The sequence below is a fragment of the Mauremys mutica genome, chromosome 7 (genome assembly GCF_020497125.1).
Source record: "Mauremys mutica isolate MM-2020 ecotype Southern chromosome 7, ASM2049712v1, whole genome shotgun sequence".
Classification (NCBI taxonomy): Eukaryota; Metazoa; Chordata; order Testudines; family Geoemydidae; genus Mauremys; species Mauremys mutica.
This window is the reverse complement of record NC_059078.1, coordinates 125,426,234-125,447,969: the sequence shown is the minus strand read 5'-3', so window position 1 is coordinate 125,447,969 and position 21,736 is coordinate 125,426,234. Positions and strand designations below refer to the sequence as shown.

The following is a 21,736-nucleotide window of genomic DNA, read 5'->3' as shown; positions in this document are numbered from 1 at the left end:
ATGCCCGCACCAAAGATGCAAACAAGCCTCTCTACATGCAGGCATATATCTATTGATCCAGCAAGCCATTTCTGGACTCAATGACCAATAAAGTCAATTTCCCCCTTCAACGCTGGGACAACAAGAAAAATTAAAAAAAAAATACAATTTCCAAGTGCATATATGTCTGACTATGGAAAAAACAGAAAATCTTTTCAAATGCAAACAGTTCACTGCGACGCACATTATCAACTGCTGCTTAGCTGCAAAGAAACGCGCCAATATAGTTTGCCTGCTTGTTAAAGACGTGATCAAAGAGAAAGGAAGAGCCTAACTCAAGGCTCTTTTAAAGTGGCCGGGAGCTAAGGTCACAGGAGCGTGGGTTTCTTTTAAAACTGTTGACGTTCAGGGGTCCGGAAGCATTTCAGAAACACTACACTTTCAATGCAGCAAAGGCGACGTGTTTCAAGGCTGGGAGCCCATATTCTGAAGCTTTGCATTTAGCCTCTTAAACAGCACAAGCTCGCTCTTTGGAAGAGAGCTGCGATTGTTTACAGGGAGTGGATGCATTAACAACAAAGCAAAGGCGACCTTTCAGACACATGCTGCGAGGCGTTACTCCGAACATGTGCTGCAAAGATTCCTGGGGTTCCGGATAAAGTACTGCAGCTGGAGGTGAGAGTTACTGAGCAAGCTGATTTTAAACAGATCTGCCTGCGTGTCTTATGCTGCTGCCTGGCTCCTTCTGCACGAAGCTGTAACCATGTCCCCTTGCGTATTTAGCTATCGCTTAGGAATTCACTTGAGCCTCTTTTATTCCCCAGTCTTTTGGTTTTTAAACTGGGGCTAGATCACTTCAATCGCCACACCATTCTCCTTCTGGGTTTGGAGACAGATGTACTCTGGCTCTCCAGAAAGCAAGATCACCAGGGTACAGGCAGGGCAACCTTTTCCCACACTGCCCGCCAAGCCGTCTCCTAGCGATGAGAGGGCAGGGCATGGCTGTGGTCATTCTTTGGCCTTCATGCTCAGGCTGCAAGCAATGCTGCCAATCAGGATGGTGGATTTTAAAAAAAAAACAATCTGTAAATCTGCATGCTAGAAACTAGCTGGACTGAGAGCCAGCAGATGCTTTTTAGATTGGACACAACTGCTTTCAGGTGCCAGTGACTCTTAGTCCCTGTCAACTTGGGCTGGATTTGAACTGGGGACCTAGAAATGACAAGCACCCCCCACCTCCCCGACACATCCATTTGGACTGAAGTTGTAGGATTTGTCAGCCAAGGGAAAACGAATCATCATCTTAGGGCAAGATTTTCCTTCCTGCTTCCCATCTGCCATTATTCCAATCCCTAACCATACAAGGGAGTAATTCTAAACTGGGAGATTCCTTCCAACAGTGGCCGTTTCATGGCTCCAGCCTCATGATGCCTAGGATCAGAAAGCTATCCCCACCACAAAGCCATTGTAGATCTTCACCCCACAAGCCCCAGAGTGCACCTCCTGAACTGAACGATTTTAGAGAAGGCAGAAAATACACTGTGTGTTCAAAAAAGAAAAAAGTGGGAGCAGTTTTACCTTGTTCTAGGAACTGAAACATGGAATTATCTGAGCTTTGCTGCACAGTTACCTCGATGGCCAGGGTTTGTGGAATACTAAGATTACTCTCAAAAATATAACCGCCCACCCTTGCACTCAACGTGGGTAACCGCATATATGCCAGCGTGAGGTGGCCTGCGTTTTACTTTAGCTGGAGGAAAAGCTACCCCCACTCCTTGCCTTCAAACTGTCAAGAGCTTGGGTTATTCATACATGCTCCTCTCCCGCTTCTAGGGAGGGGTGCGGCGTCCCTGCTTTGTCTGGTTAAGATGAAGGTCCTTTTTAGGGCTACCGGGGGCAGGGAATGACATGAGAATTCTACCCACCTTCCACAAAATGACAGAACGCCCCACACTTGCTACCTGATTGGTCACTGGGGAAAAGCTTTGACTGCCATCTGAGAATGGCCAGGATGACTGTGGAACCGGTGGGGGCAGGGCATGCTGTGAACATCTTGGTGACTACACTGGCTCTGCAGAAGCCAAAGCACAAGCTCCCAGCCCACTGGAATTCTCTAACCTGAATCACAAGCTTCCTGTTGTTTAAAATCACATTTTCTAATCAGCTGAGTGTGGAGACAGTTAATACTATTTATACAGAGGGGGGCCAGTACAATTCCTTTATTGGGAAAAATAACTCGACTAAGGAGCAGGTAAAGGTCCAATTCCAGCAGCGGGTTTAACGGTTGTTGTTCCCTTTTTTTAACAGCTGTAGCTGTGCACAGATGGAAAAACCATTTGGTCAGAAAGCAGCAAATTAGCGCTTCCAGGATAGAATTCAGCTTCCACAGCTCCTCCATTTCCATGCAGCTCGGGGGAGGGGTTATTTCTTCTTTGCATTGACATTTTTGCAGACCCAGTTCATGCCGTCCTTCGGACAAAAGGTGGACACAGAGAAAGGCACGTTAGTCAAGGGAGGGGATACGGACTCCTCCAGCTGTCATTCGGAAAACATCTTTGTATCACTCTCCCCCCTATTTCCCCACAATGCGACATGTAAATTGCAAATGCCCCTGTCTTCAGTGGCTCCTGTCGCAGAGCGGTTATGGTCAGAAAAGGGACTTAGTAAAAAAGGGGTTGTCTTCTCCTTCCACCGCTGTGTCCGCGTCCTCGGCGGTAGGACTGACTTGTCGTTAAAAAGATCGAGGCTCAATTCCAGGTTCTGCTATGGATTACTGAAGCCCTGGGCAAGTCACTCAGTCTTCCTGCATGTCAATTTTAGAGGACGCTGGCCCTAGAGTTAGGATGCTAACTTGGGATTCGGGGTCAATAACCTGCTGAGCCACAGACTTCCTGTCTCGTTGTGCCTCAGATTCCATCTGTACAATGGGTATAACAGCCCTGCTCTGCCTCACAGGGGTGTTGGGAGGAGAAATACAGTAAGGACTGTAAGGCACTCAGATGCACCTGTGATGGGGGCCATATAAGTACCTTAAATAGACAGACTTCCCCATCTACGATGATAACACTCCTCTACTACACAGGGCTGCTGGGCGTCCTAATTGCCCATAAAACAAGTTGGGATCTGTGAAGGGAATGTTCCAGCAAAGAAAGCAGCATTTTACCTGCTAGTGTGGCTGCCCTAAAAGCCCTGCCGAGCTGACCCAACAAGGAGCGCGCGAGCTGGATTCTCGTCAGCCATGTGCACCCTCTAAACTGCCCCCTAGAGTCCAAGGGCAGAGTCTTTAGTTAGTATGAAAGATGATCTTCAAAGCAGGAGGAAGCCAGCTGGATTTTCAAGTCTGAGGTTTGAAAATCCATCTTTGGACTTGTAAAGTGGGCAGATGGGATTGGGGGCAGCAGAGAGAGGACAGGGAGCCCCAGTGGGTCATTCATAGAGTCACTTGGCTGATTATTACTACACCTTTAAAGTCATTAGACCTTAAAAATACAGCCTGCTAGTAACTTTCTGCTTTGTCCAGTGGGAGGGCTGCATGTCGTTTCTTGCTCTCTTATTTCTCAGGCCAGCACAGAGTGGGAGTAATAGGTTAAGAGCTTGATCTTCCCAAGAGTGTTGTTAAGAGAGACGAGATGGGAGAGAGAATAGCTTTTAATTTACTAAACCAATTTCTGTTGGTAACAGAGAGAAGCTTTTGAGGTTACACAGAGCTCTTCTTCAGGACTGTGTAAGCTTCAAAAGCTGGTCTCTCTCACCAACAGAAGTTGGTCCAGTAAAAGATATTACCTCACCACCTTCTCTCTCCAATAGCCTAGGACTGACATGGGGACAACTATGCTGCATACAACAATGGAAGAGTGTTGTTGGCACACCACAGCAATCCCTTTCGGTGAAGAAAAGAAATGCATACATTGGTTCTGAACAGAGTCCTGTCTACCTCTTAGCCGGAAGAATGGTGGCCACGCAGAAGGTGTTAAAGAGGACACTGAATCCTCAGGGCTTAATCAGAAGTACAGAGGATCTCAGTTTGAAAACAGAAATTTATCCTGGTAGCTGTCCCCTTGGGTACTTCTTATCAGAAGAGATCCAGTGGTTTTCTAAACTGACCCTTGTTGCAGTTTTAAATGATAAAACAAACCCAGTGGTGTTTGACAGAGGCCTAATTCTAATAATGGGTCTAGCCTCAGGGAGGGTCACTTTCTTTATTTTTATTTAGTACTGCAGCAGAGATCAGTGTGTGCAACAAATTATCAGAAATCCTCTGACCAAATGGGAAAAGTCAAGAGTAGATTCATTTAAAGGCCCAGTAGCTTTGTGTTTTCCCTTCAGTAACAATGTATAACCTATGTGTAAAACATGTAATGCTTTAAGCAATCAATGGAGTGGGTTAAAGCACATCACTTTAGAGAGAGATTCTCGAGGTACACGAGGCCATAGGTTTACAATGGAGCTAGAAGGAGATATGTTGAAGCCCTCAGCTCGGTTGCGTTCTTTAGAAATCTGCATGATTGCTTGCAAAGGGTAAAAAATGCTCCCAGAATGATTTCAGTTTCCGCAGCGTCTGAAGCAATAATCACATTTGCACACATCATGGCATACAAGGCAAGCAGAGCCCCTCATTCATTTTGAATGTAGGTTTACTTGCTGAACCAGAACAGCTGAGACAGCTTAAAGTAATAAATATCAGCTGACACCCTTTGCTATTCAGCACAGTAATCCCATAAACAATACATCACTGCAAAACAACAACTGTGCATCCTATCTCCCAGCTAATCTGACCAGAACCTGAATTTACAGTGATTAAAACTCAGCCTGGTGCCATTAGGGAGCTCAGGGAGGGGAAACCAGCCCACTGGAGCACCAGAGAGGCGAGGGTCATAAAGCGAGTTTATGATGGGATTTACCATGGCTGGGAGCCTAAGCTGCATCAACCATGTAACGAGGGCAGAAGAATGACAAAGCACTCTGAGACGAAAGGTGAACTCCAAGGGGTTTGAAATCCAAACCTAGTTCACCTAACTTTTACAGCAGGATTTACGGAACGAGTTAATTTTAATATCTAATTAGTTCACTGGGGGCGTGGGGGAGATTAACATGACCCAGTAGGAAAAGATGTTTGCTATATCAGAGGCATGAATAAAATAATCTTATCTGCAAGCACTAAAGATACCTCAAATGTTTCTAATGCAACTTTATTGTGCCTGGCATCCTTCCTACACAGGGTATCCCAGCATGCTTTGCAGAGAGGTAAATACAATGGAAGGGAAGAGAAAAATATAGATATGGGACAACACATTGTCAGCAAAGGTTTGAAATGGGAAGGAGAGTTGCTATGGTGGAGAAACCCAGGAAGGCTGTTTCAGATGGGAGGCCGTGCACTGGAGAAGGCTCTTGCACCAGGTATGGAGGGAGTAGAGTGGGGGAAGAAAAATGGTGGGTATGAAAGACAGAACCAAGTTCACAGAGGATTTAAAAACAAGAAGAGCAATTTTTCTTCTCCCCTTCGTCCTATATTTTCTTGCCTGTATGTATTTGAAATTGACTCTTTATGAAAAGTACCTCATTCCTACAATAACAATTAAACCCTTGTGACTGAAATACATAAAGCACAAACAATAACTAACTTTGCACTCTTCTGAAGCAGTATGCTTTGGCATTAGCAGTTATTCTAAGGAAGAACATGAATACAGTAGTAATATTCCCTTCCCAAGCAGATATTAAATCTAACGCCATAAAGGGAGAGAGAGTTAGAATTCTTTGGATTTTACAGCTAGTAAACATCAATAAAAAAGATGCTAAACAATGAACTGAGGGAAAAAGTCCATGCACCTTATCGAATAAATCCCCTCAACCCACAGAGCCCTGGCTACAAATTCATGTCGGCTAAAACCCTGGAGAAACTACACTGCAAAGCATCTCATGGAACAATAGTGACGAGGCTACTTTCCACATATGGGCAAGGTATCCTGTGCATGGCAGTCAATGAGGAGGATTCCTGACAGGGCAATTGGGGGTACTACAGGGTTATTGCCAGTAGATGCCCCTAACTTTTCTTTTCTGGAGAGCTGGATTCAAATCCTGAATTTTGGTCACAAGAATGAATGAGACTGATGGCCACACACACAGAGTATGTCTCCACTGCAATCAGAGAACATAAGAACAGCCATTCTGGGTCAGACCAATGGTCCATCTAGCCCAGTATCCTGGCCAAATCCAGGTGCTTCAGAGGGAATGAACAGAACAGGCAATCATCGAGTGATCCTCTCGTCCACTCCCAGCTTCTGGCACTCAGACTACGGATACCCAGAGAATGGGGTTGCATCTCTCCCCATCTTGGCTAATAGCCATTGATGGACCTATCCTCCAGGAACTTATCTAGCTCTCTTTTGAACCCTGCTATAGTTTTGGCCTCAAAACATTGCCTGGCAACGAGTTTCACAGGTTGACTGTGCATTGTGTGAGGAAGTACTTCCTTGTGTTTGTTTTAAACCTATTCATTTCATTGGGTGACCCCGGTCCTTGTGTTACATGAAGGAGTAAATAACACTTCCTTATTCATTGTCTCCACACCATTCATGAATTATTAGACCTCTATGACTGTCGTATCCCCCCCTAGTCATCTCTTTTCCAAGCTGAACAGTCCCAGTCCTGCTAATCTCTCCTCCTCTGGAAGCTGTTCCATCCCCCTATTCATTTTTGTTGCCCTTCTCTGAATCTTTTCCAGTTCTAATACAGAGGAGTGACAGCAGCCATAGCTTGAACTAGCTATCTCCGATAACAGCAGTGGGCAGCCGCATGGGTTAGTCACTTGAGTACAGAGGTTCTGGGTGCACTGGTAGGGCCTGTGCTGTCATGGCTTCACGGCTATTGTTATTGGAGCTAGCACGATCAAAACTAGCTTGGCCATGCCGCAGACACCCCTCTGACTGCAGAGCAGACATACACTAAAGCACCATGCAATGTGGCATGACTGGCAGTCTCTCTACTCAGGACGGACCGGATGTTGGAACAGTAGCAGGCCAGAGGTGAGCTGTGTTGGCAGATTTGGAGAGGGTTGCTGCAGGCTGGGATTGGCTGACTACACTCGACTTGTTTTAAACCCCATGCCAGCAGCTCCTTAGCTACAAGAGCAAAGTAATAAGACTTCAAATACAAGTGAACAAGTCCCTTCTGCCCCCTAGGAAGCTCCTGATGTCTGCTCCAATGCGATAAACCAGAGATCAGGCACAGCCACAAACTTCTGACCCCTAATCATGACCGTGAGGGCAGTGAGGCGTAATCCCGTCAGGTAAACCTGGGTCTGCCATAACCAGTTGGGTCAGGGGAGTTCAAAATGCGCCATCTTGGATGTTTTCAGCATATTCCTTAGTTCAAACGTTACTTTCTTCTCTGTCCACACTGCTAAGATCCTGCCCCAGTACCTAAGATTTCCAGGCTGCTGCTTCTATCATCATGCTATAAGTGGCTACACATTTTTTGCCTAGATGTACATTTCTTTTTAGACGCCTGTAATCTTGTATTCCTGACACAGTTCTGACAATTCCCTCCCTGCTCCCACATGAAACATCACAAGGCTCCCTGCTCCTAGCTCCTGCAATCCCTGTCTTTGTCCACCCTGGTAGAGCTACTGTTATCCGAATGGGGTTTTAATGCAATTTAAAAGTGTCCCTAACTTGGTTAAAATATGGTGAGTCCCTGTGCACCCTGGTCTTAAAACAAACTCAGGGCCTATTTATGCAGCACATTATACTGTCAGGGGCCACTTTATAACATCCCTTGCCTGTGTGGATGCGCCAAACTGTGATATTAACATACTGCAATACTAGGGCTCACCCCCAGCTCTACTGGAACACAGCTGAAGAGGGATAAGCAAAGGTGGCTCTAGGCCAGTGGTTTTCAAACTGCGGATCGCGACCCAGTACTGGATCACGGAATGTAAGGCACTGGGTCGCGGCGGCTCTAGTCAGCACCACCAACTGGGCCGTTAAAAGTCCCATCCAGCTAAGGCAGGCTAGTCCCTACCTGTTCTGACACCGCGCTGCACCCCAGAAGTGGCCAGCAGCAGGTCCGGCTCCTAGGCGTGGGGGCCATGGGGCACCGTGCACTGCCCCCACCCTGAGCACCGGCTCTGCACTCCCATTGGACAGTTCCTGGCCAATGGGAGCTGGGGGGGGGCAATACCTGCAGGCGAGAGCTGTGCAGAGCCGCTTGCGCGCCTCCACCTAGGAGCCGGACCTGCTGCTGGCTGCTTCCAGGGCGCAGCACAGTCCGCAGTGCCAGGACAGGCAGGAAGCCTGCCTTAGCACCCCCGCTGCGCTGCTGACCAGGAGCCACCCGAGGTAAGCCCCTGCCCCAACCCTGCGCCCCAATCCCCTGCCCCAGCCCTGAGCCCTCCCCAAAACCAGAGCCCCTTCCTGCACCCCAAACCTCTCATCTCCAGCCCCACCCCAAAGCCTGCACCCCCAGCCCAGAGCCTTGACCCACTCCCGCACCCCAACCCCCCTGTCTCAGCCTAGAGCCCTCTCCCACACCATGAACCCCTCATTCTCGGCCCCACCCCGCAGACCTCTCCCCCACCCCCCAAACCCCTCATCCCCAGCTCCGTTGTGTCACAGGCATCAACAATTTTCTTCAACTGGATTGCCAGAAAAAAAGATTGAAAACCACTGGTCTAGGCCACCTTTCTACCTCCCATAATCCTGGGGCCAAACTGGCCTGGCACAAATTAGAATAGTTTAAAGGCTCCTCTAATTTCCACAGACTTGTAATGGCCTCACGGGGCCATGATTGCTGGGAGGCTGACCAGAGCACAACGCATTCCAGCATTACGCCAATGGAGGAGTCCCCCACACTGCCCATTCAGGACAGCTTTAAGGACCCTCTGCACCATTCGGAGGAACTTGCCTTCAGCCTTTACAGGGCAGTAGCACAGTTTGGTCCCATCTCCGTGATATTATAAAATGGTCCCACGATGCAGCAAACTGTGCAATGCAGACTGGTCCAAAGGCATGAATCACGTCCAACAAACTATCAGGATTCTTACTAAGCACGCCCACCCGGAGGGTAAATCACAAAATGAAGCACATGTGGCTGCCCCTTCCCACCCCATCTCTGTCTACCTGCCGTGGTGTAAGATCGTGGCACAACGTACATTACTCACACACAACAGAGTGCGGTTAGATACTCTGTTCTCACAACGTATCTAAATGCCCCAGCGTGTCTAAATGCCAACAGATCACTGTTGGGAGGCACCGCTTCCCCTGCCCTTCATGTGTTTTGTCACCAGAACCAATTACCACCTCATACCATATACCATGCATAGCCCACTTCTTACACTGCCTCTGTTATTCTGCTAGGTTGTCAAGTTGTCAATGGTAAACAAACATGAGCTTTCACTTGCAAACCAGGTGAGTCTTTATGCCAGAACGTGAGGCAGAATCAGGGGGTAGCACTGTTAGTCTGTATCCACAAAAACAATGAGGAGTCCATCGGCACCTTAAAGACTAACAGATTTATTTGGACATAAGCTTTCGTGGGTAAAAAACCAAATAAATGCCCAAATAAATCTGTTAGTCTTTAAGGTGCCACCGGACTTCTTATTTTTTTACTGCAGAGAGACAATCCTTCTGCCTTTGCTAGCACTGAATTACACACAAAGCAAGAGTCTGCTTCAAATGCACTCAGAGCGTAACAGAAGTCTCTCTTCTTTGAACAATGCCATAGTCTCATTAACAAAATTAATGATATTTCCATGGCTTTGCTAAGGAGGGTGAGGAGGTAATGAAACTCTGTTCTTTGGAAGAGGAAACAAGCTGGTGGTATTGGCAGCTCAGTGGGTGACAGCTCGGTGCAGGGGGCTAACCTGCGGGGGTTCCCTCTAACCCACTCACCTTTATTCACGGCTTTCCAAGGAAGCTGCTGTGACCTTTCTCAAGTCCCAAAAGGTTAATGTTAAAGGACAAGATGACAACGCAGATTCCCTTCTTAATTAACATTTTTATTAACGAACCTATTTCAAATAATAGTTAAATTCTCTAAATTTATATCATTCTATTAACCATAATCTAATCTCATTAACCTTGAAATCCCCAGTCTTAACTACCCAATTCGATACACCGTGGCGCTATCAACTAAACTAATTAAATGACCTTCAAACTGGTTCCCCTTCGGTTATTGTCATTCTTTATCCTTGCTCACTGTTCTTCCTTGGGGCCCTCACCAAACCTTCCCTATGAACTCAGTTCCTGCACATACTCATTCCCGAGAAACCCCTCTATCAAAATCCATTGGTATCGTCTCTCAGGGCTAACTGGGTGCTATGCTCCATTGACAACAATGGCAGCAGGCTTGTTCTCTTGGTTTCATTCTAAATACCTCATGCTTCTTGGCTTCCAGCATCTTCATTTATTTTTCTGTCACTAAACTCAACATTCGCTGAGAAGTTCTCAGAGTAGTGCACAGGGATCTGACCCATAGCTCCCTATATGACAGCGTGGTGCAGAGATGCTGTAGCACAACCCTCATGCGATTGTCTTAATCCCAGCTCGTTAAATGTGTTGTTCTTTTCCTCTCCCCACATTTTGAGGGGGTGGCCCGCCTCTGTGGTTTCATGGGACAAACCCAAAAGGACACGAGGCTCAGGCAGGATAAATACTCCTCCTTAAGCTGAGCCAACTGCGATATAAAATCCTTGCTCTAGTTGTATTTCCAGAAAGGTTGTCTTGTTCAAAAGGCCAAAGTGAGAGCCTCTTGCTGTCTGGTTTGATGATGTTTGTGTCGCCATCGAGGTGAAGTGCTGTCTGCCTATCTAGATATCTATCTGAGGTACTTATGTGGCCTCCATCATTGCAGCATCTGAGCACCTCATGTTCTTTAATGGATTTCTCCTCACAACACCCCTCTGAGGCAGGGCAGGGCTGTTATTCTCATTGTACAGAGGGGAAACTGAGGCATGGAGAGACTAAGGGATTTGCCAATGTCACACAGGAAGTTTGGAGTGGAGCAGGAACTTGAACCTAGGTCTCCCAAGCTCTAGGCAAGTGCCTTAAATGTAAGCCCATCCATCCTCTCGGAGCTCATTGGGAATGGGGATGGCTATTCACTCTACAAGCTCTAGGGCAGGTTATGACTTGCCCACCCTCCCACTGGATGATCATGGCTGTAATAAGCTGCCGTCTTTGACAGTACCAGAAGATGGGGGTGACAAAGTGAGACACTATCTGGCACACATCTAAATGCATTGCACTTAGTTTAGGGTGATGAACAAAACATTTAAGTCTGCAGATAATTAATGACTTGGCCTCTGCTATCTGGGCATAAGCACAGGAGAGGATTTTACTTCCACATACTAGGTTGTTTTAGACTTTACTAGATACACACAGGTGCACTGCACACATCTGAAGGCATAATAAGAAGCAGCAGACAACAACAGGAAAGCAGCCAGGCAGGTCTAGAAAGACTTGGATCAGCTGGGGAGAGAAGCATTTTTCAGCTAATAGAGGTGAAGCTGATAATCTCATTTTTCAGCATTTAATTCTTCCACACCCAATTGTGTTTACAGTTGTTGGGCCAACACAGCTCCCTCCTGGAGAAATGAGTAGGAGCAACAAAGTGGGTAAGAGCCTGGGGCAGGCGGGGAGAGGGAGGAGGTGACAGGGGGATGCATGTAAACATTTGAAATATAAATTTGTGTTCCTTTTTGGTTTATTTCTTCAACAGTATTTCATGGTTGAATAATAGCCACTGTGGGGCAAAAATTCATTAGGAAACAGCAAGTCCCAGTCACCTACCAAGCTAGTATAATGTTATCATACCCTGTAACAGCACCACTTCAAAATAAAGATTGCAAGGCTGAAATGTTTCACTAGCTTGGCTGCAAATGCAGCCAAGTTTATGTCTTGGCTAAATAAATAAAAGCTCTTAGAAGGCCACTGTCTGGTATATTTAGGCCTACACTTTGGGTTCTATAAAGACAGATTTTTTTTTTTTTAATTTGAAGGAAAAGAGTTGGGTTGGAATGTAAACATTCTCCTGCGGTGGTTGCAACCCAAATATTCAAGTATTATCCTAATGCACGAAAGCATGAAACTGACTAAACTTAAGTCCCATCTACATTACAAAAAATTACCATGTTGTAGGATCTGGTTACTATGTGGTAGCGCCTGACAAAGTTAAAAACACATTTCAGTCTTGATTCAGGAACGTGGCTCAGCCTACAGAGTTTTAGCCACGTCAGGTGCTACCATCATAAGCGGGTCCCACCATTGAGTAGCTCTTTTGTGCTGTAGGCTGGATCAAAGTGAAACTGACCAGCCTCTCTCCACTGTCTGAGCTGAAGCAAAACCCAGCATCAGTGGAAGTAAATTCGATTTTGAAAGTTTTGTGCAGTAGTAATCTAAGGGGTTAACAGCACAGATAAGACAACTTGTTTCATGAAATTAACCTGACAGCATCTCTTTAAAATAAATAAATGCCTTCCTATAACTTGATTAAGATATTCTGCCTTCTGAGGAGTTCTTGTGATCAATAGCCTCCTTCGTAAGACCACACAGCCTCTCCTCATTTAGTAAGGTATGTTGGCACAACAAGACCTTGCTATCACCTCACCTGCACGCCTTCTCCTGTGAGGGCTGAACAAGACTGGATCTGCCAGATTCTGTCACGGATCGTGTGTAGATTCAGTCCCTCAGCAATCTCCGAAGCAGGGGCAGCCGTAAGCAAATCTTGCTTGTTAGCAAATATGAGCACTGGGACTCCGCTGAGCTTTTCTTCATCCAAGAGCTCGGCCAGCTCCTATATCATTTAAAAAGGGGGTTGTGAGGGGAGTGAGAGAAGCCTTTAACCGCCAGAGGTTGATCATGTCTCTAATTAGAATTATATTTAGAGCAAATGTTGGAAGTGAATGTTCCAGTGAAACCTAGATCCCATTACAAAAAAGCAAGAGCGTATACAATCATCTATGCTCAAGGTTCAGAAGCAAGTTCTTTCAATTACAGGTTACATGAGTCTTTAGCTTAGTTTGAAATTAACAGTTGTCTTAAAGGCTACAACTCTGCATTTTGCCAATCCCTGCTCTCTGGAAACCAACACAAAATACAGCCAAAACCTTGTCAAATAGAGTTATTGCCTGACTCATCCTTGAAATCAGGTGGGTCTATCTCTAATATATTTGAACCTCTGTGATGATGCTAGTAACAAGCTTGGATTTTTGTTCTAAGTTTTATGAACTGTAACTCGTAAAAGAGAATCTTGTTTCTGAAACAAAATCTCCCTCCCACAAGGAAGCTGTGTTACCTGCTGAAGGAATGCTGAAAGCCAGGCTGGACAATAGCTTTTATTGGCCAGACTTTAGTTTCACTTGCATGACATATTGCAGGGTATTTTGCAAAACGTGCTCGTTGGGGAGTGGATGGCTCAAGAGGGTGGGAACTAAGCCTTTTACCTCTGTGTCCCGGCCCAAATCCACTGTAGATCCACAGTGATCAAAAGACCTTAATGTCCGATGGTTGTGCAATGGCCTAGTATGAAATGAGAGGGCAGCTTCGTGTCACTTCTTAACTAACAACTGTCCATGTGACAAGCCCAACACAGCTGGCACTAAGTGGCGCCCCATATGGCAGTCTTGGTAGAGAAGCCAAGAACTGAAAGGTTATGGAATTTAGCAAGTCTGAACTGCTAGAGATTGTCTTTGTTTGGGGGTGGGGGGAAAAAATTCTTGCACTGCTGTGCAAGAATGAGTTGCATCACAGATCAGATTCTAGGCCAACAAAGCAATCTGCTTGCATTTTGAAAACCAGGATAAAACAGAATTGAGTTACAAAACTTTTCAAAAGGTTTCTGATTAGACCCAAGAGACATTCAAGTCAGTATTTACAAATTTAAGTGGAAATCATAAGAACATGATTCCTTGTGGTCTTGTTTTGGCAAGATTCAGAAGGACCTGAAAAGGTTTAGGCTTTAAACATTTGGTTCCATTTTTTCTGGTAGAGGTGAACCAAGGGTAGCCCCTTCATCAAATTAATAGACAATTAATAATTTGTGCTGATGCTGAAAGGAAAGTCCCACTTGAAATGCAAATTTCCACACACAAACAATAACAAATATATTCCTAACTTCTATATGCAAAGGGCGTTAAGGAACCTTGCTTCAGAGAGAATTGAACATAAGTTACTTACCTGACCCGTTTCTTCAAACCTTTTTCTATCGGCGCTGTCAATGACGTAGATCTACAAGGGAAACAGGCGAAGGAAGACACTGAAGGATGTAGTAGCCTGTGTAAAACTGAATTCAATCCAGTTCCCAATAGCAATCCTTATAATTTACACAGGCACAAACGTTTATGTAAAGTGCTGTGCAAACATTAACTACCCCTCCCCATACCCCAGAAGGTAGGCAACTATCCCTATTTTACAAATGGGGGAGAAAGGGGTTGTGACTGGTCAAGGTCAGAGAGGGGGTTGCTGGCAGGCCTGGGATCAGATGCTCAGTACAGTAAATCAGGCTGCCTCTCAGTAGGAATGTGTCCAGATAACACAGTTAGTAGTGGTTTGACATCGAAGAAATGGAGTGAATTGGTCATGGAGATTGAATTGCCTTCCAGGGCAGGGCTAAGGCCATTGGACAGGGGGCAGCATGAGGGGAGCTTGCACTTATACTGCTTATGCTCTCCCTGTTTGTTTTATGGAGAGGTCTGTCAGTTCGGCATCTTTCACCAGCACTGAATTAGTTAGTTTCCTTCCTTGGTAGCCTAAGAACTTGGTTTTGAACCCTTTGGGGGTAAATGCAAAGTAGCATAACCTGTGGAAGAGGTTTTAGCTCCACACAGTCTTTCAGGCTCCTTGAAGTTCTTGCTAGATATGCATTTAGTAAAGCCAGCTGCTCTCATCCCTCTGAACTATGCCCCTGGTTCATCGCTAATGTGGTTGAAACAGTTCAGTTGTTTAAAACAATAGACAGGCCTAAATAAATGTGACGTCTTACTGTTTGCATATAATGTAACACAGGAAGGATTACACTGACCAAAATCAACCTTATCTGTTACAGTCTTGGCCTTCACAACATCCTCTGGCAAGGAGTTCCACAGGTTGACTGTGTGTTGTGTGAAGAAATACTTCCTTGTGTTTGTTTTAAACCTGCTGCCTATTAATTTCATTTGGTGACCCCTAGTTCTTGTGTTATGAGGAGGAGTAAATAACACTTCCTTATTCACTTTCTCCACACCAGTCATGATTTTATAGACCTCTATCATATCCCCCCTAAATCATCTCTTTTCCAAGATGAACAATCCCAATCTTATTAATCTCTCCTCATATGAAAGCTGATCCATACCCCTAAACATTTTTGTTTCCCTTTTCTGTACCTTTTCCAATTCCAATATATCTTTTTTGAGATGGGGCGACCACATCTGCATGAAGTATTCAAGATGTGGGCGTACCAGGGATTTATATAGAGGCAATTATGAGATTTTCTGTCTTATTATCTATCCCTTTCTTAATGATTCCCAACATTCTGTTTGCTTTTTTGACTGGGAAAGGCTGGAGTTAGTATGGACTTAATATACTGTGAGGAAAACTGGTATGCTTGCCAAGGGAAGAGGTAACTGGTGACCTCATGCATTTTTTCTCTACTTACTCTGGTTTCATGATTCTTACAAGTCAGAGCTGATGCACATTGGTGGAGGACAGCATATGCATAGGAAGCTTGCAATGCCACTGCCCATACTATACTGGTCCATGCTCAGTGGGTAACCTGAGGGATCTGGTGTCATTTCAACATCTTTCCTAAGCACTAAATGATATAATATATAGCTACAAATAAATAGTTAAAAATAAATAACTAAACTATAATAAATAGCTATTTAAAATGTCATTAAGTGCTTTCCTCAGTGAGGATGCCATATCTTATCTACTGTTGGCAAACTTGTTTAATTATACAACAGAGTATCAATGGCTGCCACCTCTAGGGTGAAACACTAGCTGTTTAGCTACTGCACACAGGAACACTACGTAATTGTTTAGGACAGGAAGTGAGGACACCATCTCCAGCCAAAAGTGGGGTAGTTATGGGACAGAACGTAATTCTCCAAACTGAAATTTGATCAGGGCACTGGGGCAGACACCCCTGCTCTTGTCATGGGATGTGTAGTGAGGATGACTGGTCAGGAACTGAGCCTCACATCTCACCTGAAAGATGAACTCTCCAGCACCAGAGTCCCCATCTCACACTGCTGGGGCATTAGTTCAGCACTCACAAGGAGTGCCCCTAACACTCACCGATCCTTTCTCCAGCAGCCACTGGGTTTTCTCTGGGGGTCTCCTATTGGCACTTAACTTGTGAGATCTGACTAGATTACAGTTTGAGGTGACAGGGCTGCAGGCAATCCCCCAGTGCACAGCACAACGCCAACCAGCTCAGCACATGTAGAGTGCCTACTTCCAAAGCAGAAAGCCACATGCGAAATCACTGCAGGTGTGTGTCTGAATATGCAATCATCCAAACAGACGCACCTTATTTGACAGGGTTAAGCTTCCAAATATCACAGGTGTGTAGAGCTGGAGTATCTCCCATTCAAACACACCTGCGCTGATTTGAATGTGCAATCACTTCATGGTTTTCAAACATTTTTGGAGGGTCCTCTCTCTTTGTGCAATGCAGTTCTGAATGGAGCCGAAGCAGGAGTCTTGGGACAGTACCTTATCTTGGTCCCAGAATCCCTGCATTGCAAAGCCCATCTGAACTGGTTACTGGAGGGGTAGCCTGGGCTATGTGGCACAACTCCAGTTTAAATTATCTTTGTAAATGCTGTGCCAGAGTGGACACAGCGTGAGAAATACACTCACCTGCATTTCAGGTGCTTTCTAAAAAAAAAAATGGGCCAATGTCAAGTCTGGTGTAAATGGGTTGTAATTTCCATGCAAATAGTGGTGGAAATGGGTCAGGAAGCGACTGCTACCAGCTGCTGTACAACTCCCACCTTCCCATCCACCAGTGCTGCAACGGGTCCTTTTCCTCACTGCCCATTTTCTTACTCCTACAAAGCAGGGTTTTCCAGTGGTATTGAGTAGGCCGGGGGAGAGATGAGGGGTTCTTTCTGCTCCTCCAGGCTTAGAATGATCCTTTATTTTCCCATCTCCCTTCCCTTGCAGTAAATGCAATGGGAATGTGGCAGTTTAATTGCTGCTACAAACTTGGCAAGGGAGAACTGGGAGTCACACGGCCTGCAATATACCCGTGGAGACTCGGTAGCTATCTTCACAATGGGCAGACTGGAAGTGTCTGCTGTAGCAGTCAAAGGCTCCCGAGCTGCTGCTTTGCAGTGCTGACTTTTGCCTGCTTGCATAGTGCTTGCCCACCATACACGGCACCATAGATAATCCCTGACGGAGCAGTCGTGATCATTTTATACCCACCCTATGTTTTGTGCCTTGATTGCCTATACAGGAGCTCACTGACTAAGTTGGCCCTGCTGTTTTTGAAAGCCTGTAATGGAAAAGGGACCCCCCCTCTTCAGCCTTGCGCTGGCCGGTCTCTCTCTCACAGCTCCCTCCTTGTAAGGTCTCACTCTTGTGCTTTGGGAAGGCAAGTGACGCAGGCTTTGTTGTAATGGCTGGCTCCTAAAACGTGGTACTCTCCCTCCCCATACAACTCCTCAGCCCATCCCTCCCTGCATTCAGCAATTAAAGTCACTCTACTCCGAGATGTCTTTTTATGTTAACCTTGGCCCCCTCTCTGTAGGCCCATCCTCTACCCCTGCTCTAATGATGCTGAGTAGCCTGGCTATTTAGTATCTGTTGTGTATTTTATTGTGCAGCGCCTTGGTGAAAGGCAGCATGTTTAGTGATTAGAGCATGGCACGCTACAGGAGATTAGGAGCCTATTCCTGGCTCTGATATTGACTTTTAATTATTATTTTGTATTGAGGTAGCCCCACTCCTAGGAGCCGCAGTCATTGACCAAGACCTCACTGTGCTAGCTGCTGTGTAAACATATAAGAAGCAAGTCCCAAAGAGCTTACAATCTAAGTAATGTAAGACTTTCTATGTGTTCACAGACAAGTCACATTCCATCTATGCCTCAGTTTCTCCCATCTGTAAAACGATGTGATAGCAACGACTTACTGTTCAGATGAGCTTAGCTGGTTGGGGGTGTGGGTTAGAGCTTAGGCTCTGCTTTAACTCAGGCTGGAACTCACCCACTTTGCAAGTGAGGATGCAGGCTAAGTCACTCAAGTGCTGGGAGCTCTCCAGTGCCTTTCCACAAATCCCCAGCCCAGAGGACAGACAAGTTCTCTCGCAATTGACACAACCAACTGGGAAAGAATCCTAAGGCGTCTCAACACAAAATCACGGGACATACTCCCAGGCATACACAGATGAATGCAGAAACAATGAGGACACAGTAACGCGGTTCGAGCTCTGCAGTGGGGATGCTCACACCCAGGCAAGGCTAACCCAGGTGCTCACACCTGGGTGCCAATCACCCGGACAACTGTGCAGTGTAGACATAGCCTCAGTGATCTAAGCACTGGGTTTGGATTTCCTAAACTTACTGGCACCACAGGTTCTGTTGTTGGCTGAGTCATCAGCTTTTAAACCTTTTATGGGGGTTAACTTGAGTGCCATACAGCTAGGCAGCGTCTGTCAGATGCTACCTCAAGATCAAAGGCCCTTGCTGATCTGTACAGACGCTACAGATTCTGTAGAACTTTTGATAAGAGTGGGGGATTTGCCAATATTCCTCCTCTCCCCCCGCTGTGCAGGGTTGTGTGTGCCAGCTAGCTGCCACCCTGCCCTCAGAAGTGGCTGCATTTTGTATATATTCTGTACTGTGCTCTAGGATGAAATGTGTCCCCTCCTGTAACTGTAAAGGCCCTACATTATAATTAAGCATTTAGTTAAGGTTTTCATGTTTAGAGCTTTACAAACATTAACCTTCAAATAGGTATGGAAGGATAGTCTTGTAATTAAAGACAGGGTTCTCTTCCTGCCTCTCTTCCACAGACTGCTCTGGCTGACCTTGGGCAAGTCATTTAACTGTTCTGTGCCTCTGTTTCCCCATCTGTAAAAGGAGGATAATACTGAACCTACCTCACTATTTGTGGCTTAATTCATTAGTACCTGTAAAAAGCCTTAAGATTCTCCAATGGACACTGCTACAGATGTGCAAAGTATATGTTAACATTATGCCATTAATACCTGAGGGACTTGTAATTGAGCATGTATAGGAGTGCTGGAAAAGTCAAAAATAAATTTGAAACGTTTCTGCCGATTCCACTATTTCCCCCCATGTATCCAGTCTCGCCAATGGGTTCGGAATGATTAATGTTATGCCAACAATGGTGTTACTCAGAATTAGAGCGTTTAGCACTGCCTGTCTTTCTGCCTGAGACCTTAGAAAGCCATTGCATTAACAAGCACTCAGCTGTGGCCAATACTTACAAGAACATCAGTGTTTTCAAAATAGTTCCTCCAGTACGGCCTGATCTTCCTCTGTCCACCAATGTCCCACACGTTCAGCTTAAAACCTTGAGACTGTACACTTTTAATGTTAAAGCCCTGTAATGAGCATAAGTAAAACCACACACTGTGTTAACCTGAAACTCAGGATCATATTCATCAGAGCGCGCCATTAGCAGCTTATATATCACATTACTGAAAAGCATGGCAAGATATGGCCGTGTTGCTGTTCAGATGGATCAGCTGTGGGAGAGGTGAAGAGGAAAGAGAACAGCAGCCTCATGCATGTCAGCTTGCATATGTTCCTGGATCAAGGGCTGACATTGTCATGGCTACAGAGACATATGTTGCTGTTAATGTCTTTGGAGTGCTCAGAAGGGTGGATACAGCAAGAGGTGAGAGAGAGATGCTGATAAGGAAAAAAACAGAGGGCACTGTGAGAAGCAGGCTTGAGCCTGTGAAAACTGAGCACACAGTACAGTCTAACCCAAAGCCAGAGGACTAAGCTTCATTCGACACAACACTAGTGCTCAGCTCAAAAGAACAGCTGCATATCTGAAGGGTCCGTTTCATGAACTAAAGCTCCAACTGAAAGGGTGCTCAACTGGAAAAACAGGATGTGGTGTGGCCTGGCAACGTGCTGCCACATGCCCCAGGGGATCAGAGCTTGGAATCTGAGCGTGGGCTTTTGCTCTGGGGTGCCGGGGGCTGGGAATGCTGTGAGGCAATGCACTCCGCTTCTAGGGGAGGGGGAGAGATGAGCACCTTGTATAGCTCTCTAGCAGCCTCCTCTGGTCAAGTCAGGAGTGGTGCTGATGGCATTTTGGACTGGAGGGACACAATTGCCCCAATGGGGAGCACTGAATCGGGGGAGTAAAAGGCAACAACTCGGGATGACACGAATTGTGGGATTCAAGATCTGTGGGATTCTAGGAATGCCCAAGGGGAAAGAAGCAAGGAGCATAGACAGAAATGTACAAGTGCTGCACTATCTCCAAATAGATGCTCTTTGTTTTAAAACAAATGGGACCAAAATCTGATTTCTGTTACATCTGGGTAAATCCCAAGTAATTCCACTGAACTCCACGGAGTTAGTCCAGATACACACCAACATACCTGAGGTCAGAATCTGGCTCAAAGGGTGCAAAATGTACATTCGCCAGCTATACACTGATTTGGGACTGGCTCCCTTTCTGCAGTTGAAAACACACCAATATAATGATGATATCCCTTCTAATTTAGTTCTGCCTGCAGCCTTTTAGCATTTCACAGGCATAGCTTGTATCTGAAATATGGTTAACATGGCGTGTGGAATGGAAACAGAACACACAGCAGTCTGGGGGCCCAGGAAGAACCTTCCTTACCTGTGTCGGTGTGATGTGGCTGATGTCTTCAGATGCCAGCTGTTTCAGGAGTGTGGTCTTGCCTGCATTATCTAGTCCCAGGAGGAGGATTCTCACCTCCTGGTCTGGTGCACTCTTCAGTTTGCGCAGAATTGACAGTAAACCCTGCGGCAGCCAGGAAATCCGAGATGTTATTTCCCATGCTGAAACTTTTCCCCCTCTCCACAGCCTTGCCCTCCTCCCTCTGCTTCGCGGTTCATGGCAGCAGATCCCACCACCAGTGCAGACAGAATTCTTCCATTTCTCCACTTCTGTTCTCTCAGTGCCCCACTCCCACATGCAGCATCACCTTGGGTCTAGGAGCACACAACTGCCACTAATATCACTCAGCATGCCAGCTGATGGGGGCTATTCAAAGGACTGAGGTGCCCAACCCAACTCCTGTAGCCTATTCAGTATTCACTGCGCCAGGGAGCATCTCCCAAGGATGAGGTACATTAACGAGCAGCAGTCAAGCCACCAGGTGATCTGGATTATCTTTACCACCAACAAAACCCCATTAATCCAAATCTCCCTCTCACAAAAGTATCTCAGATCACTGTACCTCATGGTTAAGAAAACTTGAAACATCAGCCAGGCTCAGCCCCAGGATTAGGAAACGGAATCGGCACGTCGGTTTATTTACAATGCAAACCACTAGAAAATAACTGTGCACGTGAACACAACATAAACCTGTGCTGGTGCCAGTGCTCAGACACCTGCACTACTATGAAATAACAGTCAGCGGAAGAGCATTCTGGGTGCTGGCATATAACTGAGGAACACCGGTTACCCTACTTTGATTCAGAATCCTTCTGACAAGCACAGCCACACAACAGAGGCAGTGCGGCAAGTAGATGGGGCAACAGACTGTGAGTCAAGAGCTCTGCCAGTGATTTGCTAGGTGACCTCAGGCAAGTCACT

General features: G+C 46.0%; 2 protein-coding genes across 2 annotated transcripts in view; one reads left to right on the top strand and one right to left on the bottom strand.

Moving 5' to 3' along the window:
- The window catches only part of SFXN2 (sideroflexin 2), a 90,170-nt gene that overhangs the window by 30,679 nt on the left and 37,755 nt on the right, over positions 1 to 21,736 (top strand). The gene's annotated exons all lie outside the window — the stretch shown is intronic.
- On the bottom strand, positions 1,050 to 20,975 carry ARL3 (ADP ribosylation factor like GTPase 3). The gene is given in 6 exon segments (XM_045022616.1): positions 1,050 to 2,448; positions 12,583 to 12,768; positions 14,151 to 14,201; positions 19,413 to 19,529; positions 20,795 to 20,950; positions 20,952 to 20,975. Coding segments are annotated over 6 exon segments (582 nt in total). The 3' UTR covers positions 1,050 to 2,400.